The sequence below is a fragment of the Lissotriton vulgaris genome, chromosome 5 (assembly GCF_964263255.1).
Source record: "Lissotriton vulgaris chromosome 5, aLisVul1.2, whole genome shotgun sequence".
Classification (NCBI taxonomy): domain Eukaryota; kingdom Metazoa; phylum Chordata; class Amphibia; order Caudata; family Salamandridae; genus Lissotriton; species Lissotriton vulgaris.
This window is the reverse complement of record NC_141693.1, coordinates 1,129,254,180-1,129,274,341: the sequence shown is the minus strand read 5'-3', so window position 1 is coordinate 1,129,274,341 and position 20,162 is coordinate 1,129,254,180. Positions and strand designations below refer to the sequence as shown.

Here is a 20,162-nt window from a genome sequence, read left to right as displayed (position 1 = left end):
CAGGCCTCAAACCACCTCCGCCGACTGCGACAATCGTCCAGGCCGCAGACCGCCATCTTAGATCGATGGCTATCACACCCGATACCTTTACTCGAGGTCGATTTTCAGGACGAGGAACAGCTCCAGGTCGTCCACTCTGAACGCCGCTGCCTCCGCAATGCCTTTAAATCACGGATTTTCCAAATTTCACTGGAATTCGCGTGGATAATCAGGATGATATCTGGGATCGGGCGCGGAGCTCCGGGGTCACGCAGCCTACCTCCTCGGCATCCAAGCCACGCCCCTCCTTGACGAATGGTGATCACCAAGATTCCCTAAACGGTGATTCCACCTCTAGCCTTGTCCTTCCACCACCCTCATGTCCTGTCTGTCTCTTTAGAACAGGCTTCTCCAACGAGTAGCTCGTGAGCTACTGGTAGCTCTCCAGCTACCTGTGAGTAGCTCTCCTGTGTTGTCCAGCCTACTAAATTAGAAGCTTTAGTTTGATTGAATTAATGTCATACCTGCCAGCTTACAACATATTTTCACTGTGTGAGGAGGCAGAGCCTTGGAGGGGGCAGGGCATGGTGCTGAGAGTGCAGAGGCACGCTGACCCTCGCCAAGTCCCCTACCCACTCCCCTTTAAATGAAAATAAAAACAAATGGTCATCAAGGCTGTCCCCGATGTTCTGGGGGTTTTCACACCTTTTATGGACATTGGCTGGTTACTGCCTCCAAAAATGAGCTGGAAATACACTGTTTACAGTGGTTTTCAGCTAGTTTTCTCTACCACCGCGTGATTTCAGCTCCTACCTGGGGGACGTGTGAAGGGAGCTGAAACCGTGTGACACACGATGGCACCATGTGAGTTTGCAGGTCTGTAAGTTATGTGTCAAATCCAAAACAATTACCCTTTTGTGTCTTCTATCAATGTCCAGGATCTATTGTTAATCAATCAGAATGTACTTGAATAAAGAACTTAAACTATCTGGGCTTTTCCAGAAATAATTACTGTTTCCTACAGTGAAAAATATATTTATTTTAATTATTTACATGAAATGTGTTCACAGTGTATGAAGCAAAGAAAAAATCCAGAACAATCAAATGCTTCCATAAACAAACATCACCTATACATGAAAATTTAAAAAAGGTCTCTAAAATAAACCACCTATATCTTATGGGCACCTCTTATAATTCATACATTCTCAACATTTTGAATATGTACAATAAAAAGTAGCTCAAGTTGCACAAATATTGTTTCTGAGCAAGTTGTTTTAGAAATACTGTCAAATCCTTTATGGAGATACTGTCATCGAGGCTGTCCCCGATGTTCTGGGGTGTTTTCACAAAAGCACACCAGCGGGTTACTGCCTCCAAAAACAAGCTGGAAATCCACTGGTTACAGTCGCCTTTAGCTCGTTTTCCTAACAGTGTAATCTTAAGTCCTCCCTGGGGGACTGTGTGAATGGAGCCTAAATCATGTGACACATAGTGGCACCATGCGAGTTGGCAATATATGTATACCAAAATTGAAAAGTGTGTATTTGATATGAAAATGTAGGTATTTTCAAAACCCATAATTTCCAAAATCTATTTAAATCTGGTATCTGAATGATAAATATGAGATATAAAATGATAGACCTATTACTAATATGGATATGGTGCTGGTGGAGCTGGCCCTGAAAGCCGAACATTTCATCGTGGCTGGCGATTTCAACTTCCGGATGGATGATTCATCCAATCCGGCGGCCGCCAAACTGTCGGAGGCGCTGACCCCGCTGGGGCTCTTCCCCTATTTTCAGGAGCCCACACATGATAAGGGGCATACCCTCGACCAGGTCTTTTCGTCTGTCCCTCTTGAGGGGATAGAGATCACCCCTGTCTTATGGTCGGACCACTTTCTTGCAAAATTTGTGATCAAGGGCATAGTTAAATCTGTGCCTATCCCGGCACATCAACAGGGTCGTGTCTATAGGGCTTTCCATCGTGTCACCCCGGAGATGCTGGCTCAGGCAGCTGAAGCCCATCCATGCCCTCTCTCAGGTGACCTGGACAGGGATCTGCAGACCATGCATGACTGGCTACTGGATAGGCTTAACGATCTCGCCCCGGAAGTAACATCTCGCCCAACACCGAAACGGGTCTCTGCGCCTTGGTTTACCGCTGCACTGTCGGCTACGCGGCAGCAGTGCAAGGTAGCCGAAAGAGCCTGGCGGGCACAATATGACTCTGGTGCCAAGTTGACCTACAAAACGGTGGTTAAGGCCTATCACCGGGACATCCGTATGGAAAAAAAGCCTACCTAGCCAGGAGAATTGATGCGGCTTCCAACTCCTGCAAGGAGATTTTCTCCATTGTGAGAGAATTCACCTCACCTTGGTCTAACACCTCGGACCAAAAGCCATCTGGTACCTGGGCCTCGGACCTTGCGGACTTTTTTACGAGTAAGATCCAACGCATTCAGGAGTCATTCTTGGCACCAGTGTATGCGGGCCAGACTGAACCTGACACCTCCACACCGCCACAGGTCGGGCCAGGGGCGACGTTGAGCGTGTTTCCTTCTATCTCTGCTCCGGTCTCCCTGGCTCTCATGGGCAACTTAAAATCGGGTTCTCCCCTCGACCCTTGCCCCGCAAAATTTCTGGCGAAAGTTGCGGAGGTGATTAACCCGTTGGCTAATCCGCTCTTAAATCTTTCGCTGAGGCTTGGTGTGGTCCCGCAGGCCTGGAAGCAGGCAATGGTGATTCCATTGCTTAAAAAGCCTGGTTTAGATCCGAAGGCCCCGGTTAATTATAGGCCAATCTCCCTGCTGCCGGCCCTCACGAAGATTCTGGAAAAACACGTCCAGGGCGTGCTTTCCAACTTTCTTGAATCTAATGAGATCCTGCACGCCACCCAATCGGGCTTTCGTCCCCATCTTAGTACTGAGACTGCGCTCCTGGAGGTTTCGGAAACCATTAAAGGGGTTCTGGACTCTGGGGGCAAAGTCATGCTGGTGATGTTAGATCTGTCGGCGGCGTTCGACACCGTTCCCCATCATGGTCTTCTCGACAGACTTTTTGAGATAGGCATACGGGGGACGGTGTTCGACTGGTTTTCTTCTTTTCTTGCCGGCCGCCGGCAGTCGATCTGGGCCCCACCGGATTCCGCCGTGATGCCGCCTCTGGGAGTCGGGGTCCCTCAGGGCTCTATCTTGAGCCCGACCCTCTTTAACATCATTATGACCCCCTTGGCGGCACTGGTGGAGTCGCATGGTGCCCAGATCGTATCCTATGCGGATGACACCCAGCTCCTCTTCTCTTGTAAGAGAGGAGGCGACTTTGAAGGGGAGAGCATTCGGGATTGCCTTGGGGCTGTTTTCCACTGGTTCCATCTAAACAGCCTTAAGTGCAACTCCGACAAGTCCGAAGTTCTGTTCTTTGGGTGCGACACAGAACCGGACTGGCAGACCTGGTGGCCACGGGATATGTTCCCTCCGTCCTGCTCCTCTCAGGTTGCTAAGAATCTGGGGGTGAAGATGGATAACAGGCTCACCTTGAAATCCCAGATCTTGGGGGTGTCGGGCGTTTGCTTTGGCATCCTCAGGATGCTGCGGAGGTTTCTTTCTCTGTTATCCGTGGAACACAGGACGCTTACTGTCCAGGCTCTGATTGGGTCCAGGTTGGATTATTCCAACGCTCTCTACCTGGGCCTTCCAGAGTACTTGTTGCAGCGGCTTCAAGTGGTACAGAATGCCGCTGCAAGGGCAATCTTTGGCCTCAGTAGGCGCTCCAGGACCTCTGGCTTGCTGGCAACTCTACACTGGCTTCCTATCCGCAAGAGGATTGCCTTCAAGGCGCTGACCTTGACCTACAAAGCTCTCCATAAGGAGGGAGCCAAGTACCTCCAAAAGAGACTGGTCTTTTACCACCCGACCAGGTCTCTGAGGTCGGAAGCCCTGCACCTTGCTGTTGTCCCCCGGGTCAAGAAAGCGCGCCTCGGGGGCCGCTCTTTTGGACTGCTGGCTTCTCAGCTGTGGAACTCTTTACCTCTGACCCTGCGGGGAGCCACCAGCCTACTGGCTTTTAGGAAAGGCCTTAAAACTTGGCTGTTTACTCAGTAGCCTGTCCTCCTTGAATATTTGCTCCTCCTTGAATATTTGCTCCACTCTTCCGTTAGTTTTTTCTGATGTTATGTTTTTTATGTTGCAGCATTGTCTCTTTCTCCGCTAAAGCGCCGGGACACTCTTTTTGAGTAGCCGCGCGCTATAGAAATAATTAAATAACATAACATAACATAACATAACATAACTAATATTATTACTTTGGTGCCAGGGGGCATTACATCTGTGGCTGTTATGTTTTGCCCTGGTAGGGGCATTCCAAATTGTATTACTGCTGGCAATACTACACTGAGTAGATCGTGGCTGGTAACCGTGCATAGGGAGACCACTAATATACTCTTTTCAGATGTGTTTAAAACTAATATTATTAGTAGCTCGGGAGGATTTTCATTCAGCATAAGTAGCTCTTGTAAGTGGAAAGGTTGGAGACCCCTTTAGAACAATCTTACAGGTTCTTTTTCATCCCCACTTTCTTCCACTGTCGCTGTTTTCTCCTCTGTCTCTTTCTCCTCCTATTTCTGCCGTTTTTTTTTTATTTGACAAGAAAAACGTCCCGTCCTCAAAAATGAATGCTGGTGCAACCCCCTGCACAAAGTAAGCACTGTAGGAAGGGCGTGTGCTAGTTTTCTTATCCGATACATTTCGGCTTTGACCGGAAAAACGCTCTGAAGAGCAGAGCGTCAACCAGATAAAAATAATATGTATTTTAACAGTTCAACAATATTGTCAGGGGCGGCCTTAGGCATGTGCAAGCTGTGCACCTGCACAGGGCCACCAAATCCCAGGGGCCTCCACGCCAATAGATATCCTTAATATAATAATCCTCTGAGGATGGATACATATTTGCGTGGCGGCCCCTGGCAGGGATTTGGCTGCCTCCGGCTTGTTCTACTTCCAATTACCCTGATCCCGGTCCCCCCCTCTTCACTGGCCTCCATGCCTGCGTTCCTCCTGGTTCCTGAGCTCCGGGGGGCTCTGCCCTGCCCAGACCCTCTCTTCCGGGGTCCCCTACCTACGCTCCCTGCCCAGGGCCGCCATGAGCCTAGAGCCGCCCCTGATATTGTCCAGAAAAAGAATGCATTAAACATGAGAAACTCGAAAATACATTTCGGAAGCCAACCCTGCGGAAGGTGGAAGAAGCGACAGGGAAAAGCAGTAAAATCAAAACATATAAGTTTTGAGGTTCGGCACAGCAAATGTGGCTGCCTTTTTTAATAAGTGAAAGTGCTTCCTCTTTGATTTGGCGTGCCTTTGTGTGTGACTGGGTGAGTGGGGCTCACGAGAATAAGTTAATGAATAGAGGAATTAAATTAATGTGGGAGCACATGGATGTGTGAGTGAGTGCATGAATGAAGGGATAAATGAGTGGATGGATGGCTGGATAAATTGGCGAGCGAATGATTAGATGAAGGGGCAAAAGCTGCATGTAGGAGCCAAGGGCAGGATGTTGAGGCAAAGTTATTCATAAAGCAGTGTTTGGGGACAGTGCAAGGAACGGTAGGGTTGGAACTGTTTTGAGAGCAGTGTGTTTGGATAGAACCAGAGTGTATGATGCAGAAGCACTGTGTGTGGGCCAGGGTAGTGCACACTTATGTAACTAAACTAGAGAGGGATTTTGAAAAAACTGCTTTTTTTTAAGATGGCATATCAGCGGCCCTTCAAACTTAGCACACTATAATGCCCCTCTCCCATTCCCTGCACCCTGCTTCCTTGCTATAATTAGATGAACGTCTGATAATGTAGTACTCTATCAGTGGTGCTCTGGGGTTACCAGGTCTGTGGTATATGAACACAAGCAGGAAACAGACCCAGGCGGCTACCTCCCATGCCAGGCTCATACCCACAGCACACTATGAGGAAAAGCCCTTCGGGATCACACATCCTTTATCCCCACTTTCTGCCACATTTAGTGCTGGTTTACTGACTCTGATCACTGAGGCATTGACATCCAGCACCCAGTGAATGTGCTCTGACACCTAAAGTATATGTGCATTTGGCTAATATCTAATTGGCAAATTCAACTTACCTACATGTCCCTAGTGTATCGTTTTGTGTGATCCCAGGGTCGGAAAGTTAAATGCCAAAACTGGACTGAAGTACTGATTGTGCAATTACTACAGTCACAAAGTGAATGCATGACTCTATGCCTGGCCCAGCAGTCCAGCATGGCCATTTTAAAACTGTCAATTAGACAGGGCAAATTACACCTTGTGCCAGGCCTAAACCTTCTTTGTTAATACTGGTAAGTCACCTTAAGGTAGAACCTAAGTGCCCACAGCGCAGGGTGCATGGTATTTAAACATTTAGACATGTCTTCTTACGTTTTACATGTGGGAAGTGAAAAATCCCTAAAGTAATTTTTCCACTGTGGTAAAGATGGCTTTCCCATAGAAAAGCACGGGGTCACATTAGAACACCTTATAATGTATAACTTCGGTTTGTGAATAGCTAGACCCATTTCAAGGAGTCACGTTTATAGGACTTTTTAAATCAAAGTTGATGGTAAATTTGGGTTTTAAATTACTATTTTGAAAAATCCACTTTTAAAAAGTTGTCATTTTCCTGCTGCAAGCCTCTAGTTGCCTTTTCTCAGATAATCCCCACTGTCACATGGCAGCCAGCTGGGAGTTGTGAATTGCTCCCAGGAAAGAAAGCAAAAGGACATTGGGTGGGGGAGCCGTGAGCTCCCCTTGACAGGATGGCCTGGGTTGATGTGGCCACCAACTGTAAAAACTTCAGAGGGGCAGCTCCGGTCACAGGCAGATGTAACTCATACCTAGGCCTGCCCCTGTCACTGTCTAAGTAGCCAGAGTGGCACCAATCCCAAAGGGGTTAGGGTGGACATGTCCCAGGACTGGTTTTGCAAGGGGGAGGTCTTCATTTCTCTACATAAACCTCGGAGGTGTGACCAGGGCTCTGACCAATGGAGGAAAGATTCTGCCAAGTTGAATTTTGGCAGAACAGCACATTGTGGTGCTATTTAGTGCCAAATCCCCAGGAAATAATGAAAATGTGAGTAGGGTTGCACTTGGAAATTTCTTCCTCATTAGTTAAGGAGCCCGCTCAACCCACAAGCTAGTGCCACGCATTTAAGTGGCATCCCTGGCTACCTTCCTCAGAGCACTGCTGGTTCTGTGTAAAACAGAATAATGATTTCAACTTCTGAACCAAAGGGCTGGTACTCAGAAGAGGGACTGAGCCTACTGTTTTACCTGTGTAAAGAAACACCAAGAGCTGCATCTACTCTCACTTGAACACAGGACATAAGAGTGGAATCCAAGGGCTATCTGGCTAACCTTCTATTAAGCTTCAGGAAATGCTGCTGCAAAAACCAACAATAAAGAAGAGCCTAGCTAGCCAGTTCTAACTAGATTTGCCCTGGACCCTGCAGGTGGCTTATGGGAGATTGAGTCCAATTTCGCCAAGTGTTGCCCAAAAGGTACTAGATCCCTGACTGGTAATAACGTGCACTCTCTCTCCCTCAATATTGCAAAAATCGATTCTTAAAAACGTTATGAACTTTTTCCTAAAAGAACCAGAGGCTAGTACAGGACTGATGCTGAACTGTAGCCTCTTTCATTGCATTGCTGGACTTCAACATGCTAGTTTGCCCCGATGAAAGTAGCTCTGCTCCCAGAAAAGCTTCTTAGTCTCATTGTAGACGATTTCACCAGGACCGGTGCTAAATAGCACCCTGCTCCTGTCAAGTTCTCAGTTAGAGTCACTCAGCAGTCTGCCCGGCCGATGAAAAAATTCCGCCAAACTCCACCGCCGCCCGCCCGCCGGACTACAAGTTTCCATAGGAGAGCCTTAGAAAGGCAGTGTCGTGGGGCCACCACAGAACGTTCCAGCATGGCATGGACTTTAAAGTCCATGGCGTGCAGGAAATGGGGGTGCAGAAATACAGGGGAGATCACCATGTGCCTCCATGCTTGCAGCCGCAAAAGCACCAAGGCATCAGGAGGCCCTGTAGGGTCACCTTTAGTTTCCTCACCACCACCCTTTTCATGGCAAGCTCACCACCATGAAAAGGAAGGCAGTGAGGAAACTCATAATCTGCTTGGAAGTGCAGCAGCTGTACCACTAGCATATTGTGGCCTCAGACTGCTGCAAGACCGCCATGAATCATGGATCCCTGACGATAGCAGCGTTCCTATTGGGGTCTGATCGACAAAGTCATAATACAGTGGTTGGACCACGAGTGCGGCAATTACTGCACTGCCACAGTCGGTTTAGCGTTCCAACAGACTGTCAAACTCATAATCAGGCCCCAAGTCAGAAGGTAAACTTTTCACCAGGATCAACCTTGTCCTGTAGCCGAGCTGTGCTCCATCATGGTCGGGCTTAACTTGACCCAGTCTAATGTGACCAGATACCTGCAGAGGGCACTTTGCGCTTTTTGGAGCTAGGAAACTCTAAAACACTTAAATATCATATCTTTAGTTTCCCTGATTGGGTTTTTTTTGTTTTAGAGCCTATTTGATCATTGAAATGTACACTATTTTTATAAATTGGAGTGAGATTTTTGATTGTGTTTTATTTTTAATTTATTGACTGTTTTGGTACCGATAAATACTTTAGACCTTTTCCTTTGAGTTTAAGCCTCACATCCCTGTGCCACAGCTACCCAGGACTGAGGGTTAAACTAAAGTAACCTAACTGGACCTGACACAGAATAGTGACATTATTGCTTGTGGAATCTCGCAAATGCCCCAAATTATAATCAGCTTTCTCACACACGGTTCAGGGTAATCATTGACAAGGCTAAGCACCCCTTGACTCTGATAAAGGAGGAACACGAGCGTGAGCAACAGCAAAAAAGCATGGCTCAGAGGGGAGGTGTACTAGTGAGAGGAGCCCTAGGGAAGAAGAGAAGTGCCATGATAGCATTAGCAATCTACCATTGCACCTCTCACAAAAATGGGCACCATTTTTGCAAGATGCATGCAGTGCTCCGAAAGATAACACAGGACACTAGATCACGGCCCCAGCTGCCCTCCTGAGAAGGTCAAAACCATCTGCAGCTTTCTGTCCTGCTCTGTCCTCTCACTATCTCTGTCTCTCTATTCTCTAGGACAAGGACAGGATAGAGAGCAGCAGCTACATGCTGCTCTGGGGCCAGAGGCGAAATTTAGCACAGTTAGAAAAGACAAGGGATGAAGGTATCGTGGCCAAAGGATGAAGGACAGAGGAGTCAGGCTTCGAGTTGCAATGGTGCATCACAGGATTTGGGAGAAGAATATAAACAAGGGAGAAGAGATGCTGCATGGAACACAGGCTTTGAAGGCTGGTATATGTGCAAAACAGAAAAAGGACAGAACAGAAGATAGGCTAGAGTGTGTGTAGATCGGACAGAGTGTCAGCCAGCTTCATCGATATCTCCACAGTGCTGTTAGTATTGCATGCACAGGTGGAGATGCTAGCAGTAATTCCAGCCAGACTCCTGCAAACAGTGCAGAAACAACAACAACAACAACGACCACATCTTTGCTGCAATGTAAAAATGCTTTATTGGCATGACTAAGGATACACTGTCAAAGCTTAAGCTGCAAGGCCTGGTGACTGTAGTGTGTCAACCTGCACAGTGTTGGGTGTATGCTTGTGGATATAGTTGTACAATCACACATCATGAGCAGAATAAAGGGATTGAGCAAAGAGTGGACCTGTATTCGAAACATTTGTAGAGTCCCTAGCTGCTCGTGCACCCTGCGCTGTTCCACAACATTGGCGATGAGGATCTAAAATCGAGGCTCACATGTCCTGCCACATAAGTCATGAGGCTTGCCCCAAAACACGTGAGAGAACAAACACCATGCATATTTATTTCAACCCCCCACCATGACAAAGGAAAGGAAAGAAAAGGATCACAAAATATCTGCTAATGGAGGTGTCCCCTAATGTTCGATCAGCAGCCTTATAGCCATGCCCAGCAGAAAAAACATAATAAAAATCAAATGAGCAAATAGTGGGAACATGGAAAAAGGAAGAAACGTTGATTTGAGCATAACACTTGCAGAAGGGCAGCACAACCAACCACAGAATACAGGAACACATATACAATTGCAAAGGTAAAAACAAGATAGCAACAGTCCTCATCCACCACTCATGGTTGTAGAAGCAGAAGCAAAAAAAAAATTCCTTAGTCCAGCAACACTGACACCATCACCTGAGGGTACACCCCAGATGCCAATTCAAATCCAGAATGTGACATGCAGCATACTTCCATTCAGCCAACTCGCCGCACCTTCACAAGCGACCCACTGCTGGACCAAATGGATGATGTTAGATTTGGGAATCTCTAGTTGACACAGATAGGTACTTGTGGCAAATAGGTACCCTTGCCTCTAGTCAGGGTAAGGGGGTACACTCCTAAAATAACCCCTGCTCACCCCCTTGGTAGCTTGGCACGAGCAGACAGGCTAATCTCAGAGGCAGTGTGTAAAGCATTTGTGAACACATACAGTAATCAAGTGACAACACTACAGATGGACACCACACAGGTTTTATATCAAAAATAAGTATTCTTTATATAGACTTATCACAAGACCACAAACTACAAAAATCCACAATACTGTACTGAAAATGGTAGTTTTAGCTTAGTTCTCTTAAGTTCTTAAAATGGGACACTTTGGGTCAATGTACCTTAGGCTGCGACACGCAGGCCAACGAAAGTGTTGCAAAGATGGAAATGCAGCAAGATCCGGTGCAAAGAAATAAAGACATCAAGTTCTTCCTGATGCGACATGCTACTCCGATGATGCGAGAAGTCTCGACTCGATGCGTCAGCTGCAGCGGCGACACCCTTGTTCCGTGATGCGACGACAGCGGCTTTGGCGGCGACACTCTAATCCGACGTTACGAGACACTTCCGCTCGATGCAACAACTGCAGCGGCGACACCCTTGTTCCGTGATGCAACGAAAGCAGTTCCGACGGTGGCCCGCTTCTCCGTGCATGTGAGGCGTTTTTCTTGATGCAGTGCAATTCAACAGCTACAGCGGCGACATCAGCAATGCGATGGCAGCAGCAGCGTAGGCGACACGCTTCTTCCTCTTGAGTCACGCTTCCAGCTCCTTGTGACACGCAGTCCCTCAGAAGGCCCAAAACAGCAGCAGGCACTTCCAAAGAACGCTTGGAAAGCTGAAAGTTGAAGTCTGTTGTCCATGAGACTTCAGCAGGAGGCAAGCTCTTCTCTCATGCCCTTGGAGATCCTTCACAAGTTGAATAAAAACACACAAAGTCCTTCCTCCTTTCTTTGGCAGTCAGACAACCACTGCCGGCCAATCCCATAAGCTGCCCTAAGCTCCTTTGTCCTCTGAGGGCAGAGGGGCCTTTGCCCAGTCCAAACCAGTTTTGGAGCACTCTGTTTACATGACTTCTTCTTTCCTTTCACAGTTCAGGGCAGAAACATCAGACACCCCACAGGAGGTGGAGCCAGCATTGTGGAGGTAAGGCACATCCCTGGAGCACTCTATTGACATGATTCCTTCTCTCCTTTCACTGTGCAAGGCAGATACATCAGACGCACCACAGGAGGTGGAGCCAGAATTGTGGAAGGAAGGCACAGCCCTATTCACGTCCCAGGTGCAACTCCTCCCACCCATCTACATGCAGATTTCGCTATTTACTACTGGGATGAGTCAACCTGTCTCCTGGAATCCCCCAGCCCTGTCACTCAAACTCCAGACAAGGAATACACAACCTAGCAGAGGCAGGCTTGGATAGTTAGATAAGAAAATACCTACTTTCTAAAAGTGGTATTTTCAAACACAGAATGTTAAAATCAACTTCACTAAAAGATGTATTTTATCATTCTGAGTTCAGGCATACTAAACTCGAATTTTCACAGTGTTCCCTGAGTCAGTTAGGATTATAAGATGTAATAATCAAACTGCCCATTCTGGCCAATGGAGAACAGGTAGCCTTGCAATAGTGAAAAACGAAAATGGCTGTAATTCACTATTAGGACATGCCACACACACCAGGGCATGTCCTACCTTATACTCTGCCCTTGGGCCTATCATAGGGGTGTCTGATATGAAGAAAAAGGAAGGTTTAGGGACTGGCAAGTGGGTGCACTTGTCCAGTCAGCATGGCAGTACCAGACTGCGCACAGGCTCTGCAATGGCAGACCCTGGACACATTTTTACAGGCTGCCTCTGTGGGTGGCACAACCAGTGCTGCAAACCCACTTGTAGCATTTGGTTTACAAGCCCTGGGCACTCCTGGTGCACTGTACTAGAGTTCTGACAGGTAAACCAAACAAGCCAATCATGGAATCACTAATTAATATATTAATTTACAATAGGGAACACTTGCACTGTGGCACTGGACAGCAGTGGCACAATGCACAAAGCATCTAACACCAGCAAAAACACATGAGGCAACAGCAAAAATGGAAGGGAGACCCACGACAAGGTGCCAGGTCTAACAGATGGGCAGTCCAACACCTTCATGGTGATAATAGAGGCTGATCCTATGATCAAAAGATCATCACCCCTACATTAAGCAGGGGAATAAATGTACAAACTGTTCCAGAATGTGCCAGGCAAGGTAGGTGACAATGAATATGATGCACTGGTGGCAACACTTAAGGTACACTTCAATCCCCAAATAAACCCTGACTATAAATGTTTTGTCCTAAGACAAGCTAAGCAAAAGGAAGGAGAGATAATTCACACATTTTATGCATGCCTGAGAGAACTGGCAAGCATGTGTGTTGATGATGAGGCCAACAAGGAGGTATGCACCCAACTAATCCAGGAGTGCAGATCAACAGGCCTCTAATGCTGGATCCTACTCAATCCGCAAATTAGGCATATCATAATTTTCACAATGGGCAGATCAGATGAACCAGTGGACGAGACCACCACCAATATGGAAACAGTCATGGCAAAGATGGGGCTTGGTGACAGTGAAGATGCCTCAAGGCCAATGAAAGTAGAAGCAAGACCTCCTTTCAGGCTACCCATGAACAGAGGCAGAAACCATGCTAGTATACAAAAGATGGGCGGATACTGTGTCACCTGCTCCTGACAGCCTGGGTCAAGGCAAGACTTGCTTCGCGTGCAGGCACCAGAATAATTTTGTATGTATGTATAGAGGAGGGCATCAACGATGAGCCAGCCGAAGAGAGACACTGCAGTGATCATAAGAAATGTAGTTTCAGAGGAAGATGATGCACCAAGGTGGGCATAATCTAGAAGGTGGAACAAAGGAGCTTGAAAAGCACGCACCGGAGATGGAAAGGACAAGGACAAAAACATATTCCTCATTTCAGCCACAGACCAAAAGTACAGAGCAAGCATTCAACCCCCCCGAATACGGGGTTATCATCCACAGAATAAGAGTCACAGCTCTCACTGACACTGGAGCTTCTGTCAATATGACGGACAGAAGACAATCTAACCAACTGGAACCCAAACCTGTGCTTATTAGCAAGCAAATAACATGGTGACAACCTTTTTGTTTACACACAAAATGTTCAACTAATATCTCACCTAAACTGGTTTCGTACGGCAGAGTGACTACAATGCGACTGTGGTTTTTGGGTCCATTTTATCTCAAGCACTAGGACACTTCCTAGGAAGTTGCTGTTTTCAATGTATAAATGCAAAAAATCAAATCCAATCAAACTAAAACCTTCATATTTGCATATGGGAACCATGACCCACTCCCAATCGCAGGTTCTTCAACACTCATATTCAACATGCCGATTAAAGAATGGAGGGGAAGTTCTTTGTAATAGATGACAGCACCGACATCTACATCAGTTGCAACAAGGCAGATGCACTGGGCTTAGTATTGTTTGTTTGAAGCATCAACATTAAAAAGGTCAACCACATTGTACAGGATTTCATTTACTTTTCACAGGATTACTGTGCTTGAAACAAAAATCTGTCAAGAAAAATTAGGCCACTCACCCTCAGACACAAGTGAATTCCTATTCACTGAGGAACAAAAGTAGAGAAAGAACTGAAATGCCTCAAGCTTCACTAACATAGTCATCTGTGCAGAAGGATACATCACACCCACACTCAATGACACTGACTTTCTGGCAGACCTCAATGGAGCAAAGTGGTTCTCCTTTCTGGACCTATGCTGGATACCACCAACACACTCTAGACAATGACAGTTGTTATATAATGGCCTTTCCCACTCAAATTGGACTTCGATAATGCAAAACAATATGGTTTTAGGGTAGCCTCAGCCATTGAGGTTTTCCAGAGCATGATTTGACAGACCCTGAATGGACTAAAAGGTGTAATAAATCTGAGTGATGACATCCTCATCCAGGCCATGTCCCTTATCTGAACACAACAGAAGATTGCACAGCACACTACAGTGACTTCGAAAGCCGGGTTAACCCTACACAAGAAGCACAAATTCCTAAAGCAGAGCATCAACTTCTTAGGGTACATCTTTTCAGACCAAGGCTCCAGCACAAACTTCAGGAAAATAGATGACAGACGTCAATGCCAGGTGCCAGAGTCAGCCACCACGGTCAGAAGTTTCCATGGCACGGTGAACTACTGAGGGTGATTTATTCCAAACCTACCCACTATGTCACAACCTCTCCAGAATCTCACCAAATCCACAACCATCTAGAGCGGAATGTTGCCTGAGAGCGTTGCTGGTAGAGATGGTCTTTCACAAGGTCAATGGACCAGATTTGAACTCTGAGATGATCTGCAGCCCTCCCAGAGGCTGGAGGATTTTGTGCAGTACTGAAAGACTTAGGGCCTAATTTAGATCTCGAGCGATGGTTTATTCTGTCACAATGTACGCCAAAATATAAATCCCATAGGCTATAATGGGATTTATATTTTGGTCAGACGGGATATCCGTCACAGAACTGATGGAGTAACGTGTCCGCCAAGATTATATCAGGCCCTAAGTAGTTCTTGGTTTGAAAGTTTGTGTGTGGGTTCGTTATGAGGTTGGAGAGAAATTTAGTGTGACTTCTTTGCCCTCCAGCCTGACATTCTAGTTCCCAGTAACCAGAGTGTGGAAGTGACAGCATACGCCCTTTGACCAACTATGATCTTTAACCAGTGCCTTCAACCGCTGCCTATTTGCTACTGAGGAGTAGGCATGGGGTGACAACTACAAAAATAAATAGGCTTCTTTAAGCCCTGACTGCTCTCTGTGCTTCACACTGGCTCATGACTCCGGAGGCCATGTTGAAGTAAAATTAGTGCAAGGGATACTAAATTACATAGTAAGGGTAGCTGTTACACCTTCTAGTTTTTCAATGGATGTATATATACGCACACCCCTAACACTGGCTGCGAAACCAGCAACTGGAGCTCTGGAGAGCGATGTGAAGTTATCAATGGATGTCAGGTCAAGTTCAGAACACCTGACATTCTGAATATTGGTTTTTTAAGTTTTGTTTATTAAAGTTTTGTTCAGATGCAAGCATGTTACAAACAGTTATGCAACATAAACTTTGGAGTTTCCTGTACAGAGTTACAGCTTGCAGAACTTAGTTTGAAGAACATATAAATCCAGAGAGTAGTACATTTTGCTGATCAGTGCACAATTTGTGTTATGCATATCTTGCTGTTCAAGATCCCAATTACATAGAACCTATGAGTAGTGGTTAGCTACTAAGTTATAAGGACTTTGTGAATACTTTTACAATACATGCGGAACATCTGGCAGCATCCTAATCCAATTTGAATACCTCATTTATACAGTATTTAACAGCAGCTGCACAGGGTGTTGTGAAACCAAGTCTCCAATTAGGGTAATATTGGTAATGAGATATCAGTTTTCTGCACTGGAGTATCCGTTATAGTCTCGTTTTTCCCTTTAAGCAAGGTTGTGAATGGTTCCCAGATATCTTTTGGGCGTGAAGCCATGGGCATTAGGTTCCAAAATGCAGCTAGTTGTTCCTGGCAATAAGCGATGTCTAGCACCCAAGTCTTGTCCCAGGCGGTGTGAGGGGCGCTCCAGTGTACAGCCAGCCTGCTTATTGCGAGAAGTAGCATCATGGCTGTTATGCGGCGTTGCATTGGCTGGACCTTTGCAATGTACCCTAAAAGGGCCACAAGTGGCGTGTGGTCTAGTGCTATCCCAGTGATCTGCCCTATGATGCATGCACCGCCTCCCAAAATCTGGCTACGGATGGGCAGTCCCATGCTACGTGTAGGAATGTTGCGTTATCCTGTTTGCACTTCCAACATTTTGTGTCTTGCCGTAGCCCTAACTTGTAGACATTCTAGATATTTTGAAGGCTGTTGATGACAGATTTTAGAACATGTGACAGTTCCCTTAAAATGAAGGATAGTGACTGTCTAAATAGATAGGTCTTTGTTTCTTTCGCAGTTGAAAAAGGCTTGGTTGAAGTCTCAACTGTGAGGCAGGATGTTGACAAGCAAACAATAGTTTTCCCTCCCTGCATGTTTCTTAAGAGCTGTGCTTCCTAATCATGTTGCTGCATCCTGCTGGTTGGCTGGATTGGAGGTTTCAGGATGAGATATTGCGGATCAAGGGACCTGCTTCTCTAAATAGACTAGGGCTTTTAATTACCATGAGTGGATTCCGATTTTCAGAGGATTCGGAGGAGGCTTTTTTTGAAAGAGCTGCAGAACTCGCCACTGATATCTGCTTTGACATGGAGGTCAGGAGGTTTGTTGTATATTTATACTTACTTCAATATGTCTACTTGGTGTCTGTAGTCCTTTCTTAGTGTTTTCATCTTACCAGTCTCCCATACTACCTAAGTGTGTTCTATCAGTGTTGTGGAATTCCAGCCTCGGCAGTTGATGGTCTGGTCAGCTGTGAGGTTTACTGCTCTGCTGTCTTATCTTGTGTAACTTAATAAACGTATCTTAATATCCTGAAGACGTGTCCTGCTGTCTACCTAATCTACTTACAACAGGGTTGAATCTTGACAAAGCCAATTTACCCTTCCAGCCTTCCGAGGTCAATAAATAAGTGAGGTTAAATCGGATAATAAAATAGCACCTGTTAATTACAGGTTTGGTGTCTGCAACAAATCCTGCATGATGCACTACATACAAATCTAAGTATTATTATTCATATGTGGTGTATTCATATAAGAGGAGTTGATATTCCTTGTTGAGTATGGGGGAAAATCATATTATTAGCTGAAAAGAATAGTTTGGAATATGACTTTGAGCCGATGATGTTTCTTTTGACCATCACAAAAGGCAAACTTCTACTCAAAGTGTGGAACCAAGAGATCATGATTACTTCATTATAGACTTCCACACCTCTGCCCTTCATCCACTTTTCAGTGCAAATGCACAGACATGCGAAAAAGAATTAAGTAGATTAGCGCCCAGTGCTGAAGTCTTACCTGTTTCCGTCCTGCCCCAACCGGAGATATAACAGCTTTGTCCCGGAGGAAATTCTCTGTCGGGTAAGCAGATGGTCTTCACGTACTTGGTCTCTTCTGCACATTTACCTTGGATACTTTTCAGTTTCAACAGTGCTATAGAAATTAATAAAAAAATACTAAACGGTTAGTGAATGAGGGAAACCCTTCAAAAAATGGGTCTGTGAAGTTTGCAATGTGTACGTCTTTGCGCCTCAGGAATTTTTGTTTCTATGCCTGTCCTGATTTCTAGCTTGGAAAACTGTAGGCAAAAAAAAAGAAGAAAATGCAGGCAGCTCCCATTTTCTCACATTGAAATGATGTCAAAGCAAGGGGGAAAGAAAAGAAGGACCTTTAATCTATTAAAAAGTGTTTGGCTATTAACGGCATTGCTATTAGTGTATTGGACTCTACAGCAGTGGCGGCTCCTCCGCTAAGGCGGAGAATGTCACCCTGCTGCTTCAGCTGCAAGCTAAATACAACAAACAAAATGATAATAATGTTTGCTATTACCATTTTGTTCTTGTATTCATCTTGCAGCCGAAGCCAGGCGGGCGGGGCTGGGATCCCCACATCACAGGGGGAGGAGTGGTGGTAGCACCTAAAGTGCACTAGATGGTTTGGCCAGCCAGACCAGTCAAAGCATCATGCAGACTCGCCATGTCCTCCACCCAGTGACAGCCTGGGTGGAAAACATGCACAGCCTGCCAGTCCCTGTCTGAGCGCCGAACCACGACGCTCAGACAAGTCACAAAGCTGCTAGCGGCCGGCAGTAAAGAGGTAAGTGCTTTTATTTTTTAATTACTCCCCCCTCCCGCGTTCCTCCTCTCCCGCGCCACCACCCATGGTCGGTAGCAGCCACTAAGATACACTTTTTCTAATGAGCGATCTCTCTCATTGAATTTAGGCGTCTGAATGCTTATCAGGTTATTTGGATTTTCTTTTGAAATGCTGGTAGGGATGGTTCATATTCAGTCACGTGTAACAGAAAGAATATTATAACAGGTCGCAGTAAGTTACAGGGCAGGATTATGTGTGTAAGGCTGACTGGGCCCTTTCCGAATCAGTCTCACATCAGTCTTTTATCAGTAAGGGCAATAGGGTTTGGGCAGAGTTAGCCATTGCAGTCTTATATGTCTGACTAACGCCACTCCTGCCCTAGTGCAGCCCAAGATGAAAATGAAGAACTCATAACAGTCATGTATGTCGATTTGCGTTACCCAGATTGAGCCTCTTGAAGTTATTGACACAGATGGTGCTCTTATTATTCACATCAGAAGGATAAAAGGTGGAGTGGACCAACCTGGAAATGAACCTGTGGCCATAGAGTCAAACTCAAAGCCCTGCAGTGGAAATGTATTTCAGTGAGTCACTAGGTGCGGGTAATAGAATACTTTAACTAATACAATGCCAAAGCGAGATCTTTTGGCTCTAGTAACTTCAATAAGTTACTCAACTCATTTTATTTATTTATTTATTTGCTAATATAGCGCCTGAATCACCCCTGGAGGGGTATCTCCGCGCTTACAGACACGTAGGGGAATGCTAATACTTAGCAAGACATCTAGAATAAAAAAATGTTCAAAGACTTTCTAAAATGAAAATAGTCTGTGCACTGCCTCAGTGTTACCGGGAGCGAGTTCCAGTTCCGTGGGGCAAGGTAAGAAAAAGCCGTCGCCCCGGTCCTCGCTTTGTAAATGCGCAGGGCTTTAAGAAGCGATTTTGCGCTGGATCGCAGCTCTCTAAGGGGAGTGTAGTGACTAAGCTTCTCTGTCAAACATGTAGGCCCATTGCCGAATACTGCCTTGTGGGTGATGCAGCAGATCTTAAAATCTATTTGCTTGTTCACCGGTAGCCAGTAGAGTTCCGCAGTAGCAAGTTTGACGAAGATATATAGGGGGCATTCAATACCAGACGTTCTGCTGTGTCCTGCACCACCTGCAGACGATCCAACGCGGCCTCATTGGCCAATATCAGTAAAGCATTATAATAGTCGAGTCGACTTATGATTAGAGACTGGATAAGGGTCTTCCGTGTATGATCTGGGAGAAACGGAAACACACGCCTCAGAAGGCTTAACCCCTTAAGCGCTGACGTCGGCCAACGGCCGACGGCAACGCTACCTCCCCAGTGCTGCGAACGACCGTTGGCCGACGGGCCAGTGCTCGTTATTTGAACGTTCAGCACTGGGTGCTGAACGTTTGACGCAGCAAAGCAGTTAATGCATGGGTAATTTGTTGATTTTTAAGGCATGATTTAGATTTACCTCGCTAAGGGCAAACCTATATTGCACTCAGATGATCATAAGGGACAAGATCTTGCAGTACAAGATTACATAAATAAACACACATCTGTCTAAGGTGCACAACAACTAACCAACATAAGGAAACATTATCATTGAAACCTCAGGCTGTTGTTGCTTTTACCTGCTCTGGCAAGTTGGTTGATTGAATTTTGGGCCAGATATACGGCCATTTTTAGTAGCGGCAAAATGAGAATCGGGCCGTTTGTGACTGATAAAACAGCTTCTGACATGTATTAACCTTATTTTGCGAGTCAGTAACTTATTACCGACTCCCAAAATAGGGTTTTCGAGTCACCATTAGGAAGGGGCGTGCCAAGGGCATCCCTTCATAATAGTGAGTTGCAAGGGCAAGTGCAATTGTTTTGCAACCGTAATGCGGGCGCAAAACAATCACAGTTTATCCCCTACATCAAGTAGGTGGTAAGTAAG

General features: G+C 46.0%; 1 protein-coding gene across 1 annotated transcript in view; it reads right to left on the bottom strand.

The window, feature by feature from the left end:
• HABP2 (hyaluronan binding protein 2) overlaps positions 1 to 20,162 on the bottom strand; it is a 335,748-nt gene that overhangs the window by 27,607 nt on the left and 287,979 nt on the right. Inside the window, exon 12 of the mRNA XM_086922842.1 lies at positions 17,411 to 17,545. Coding sequence (XP_086778968.1) covers positions 17,411 to 17,545 — 135 coding nt within the window. The remainder of the gene's footprint in view (positions 1 to 17,410; positions 17,546 to 20,162) is intronic.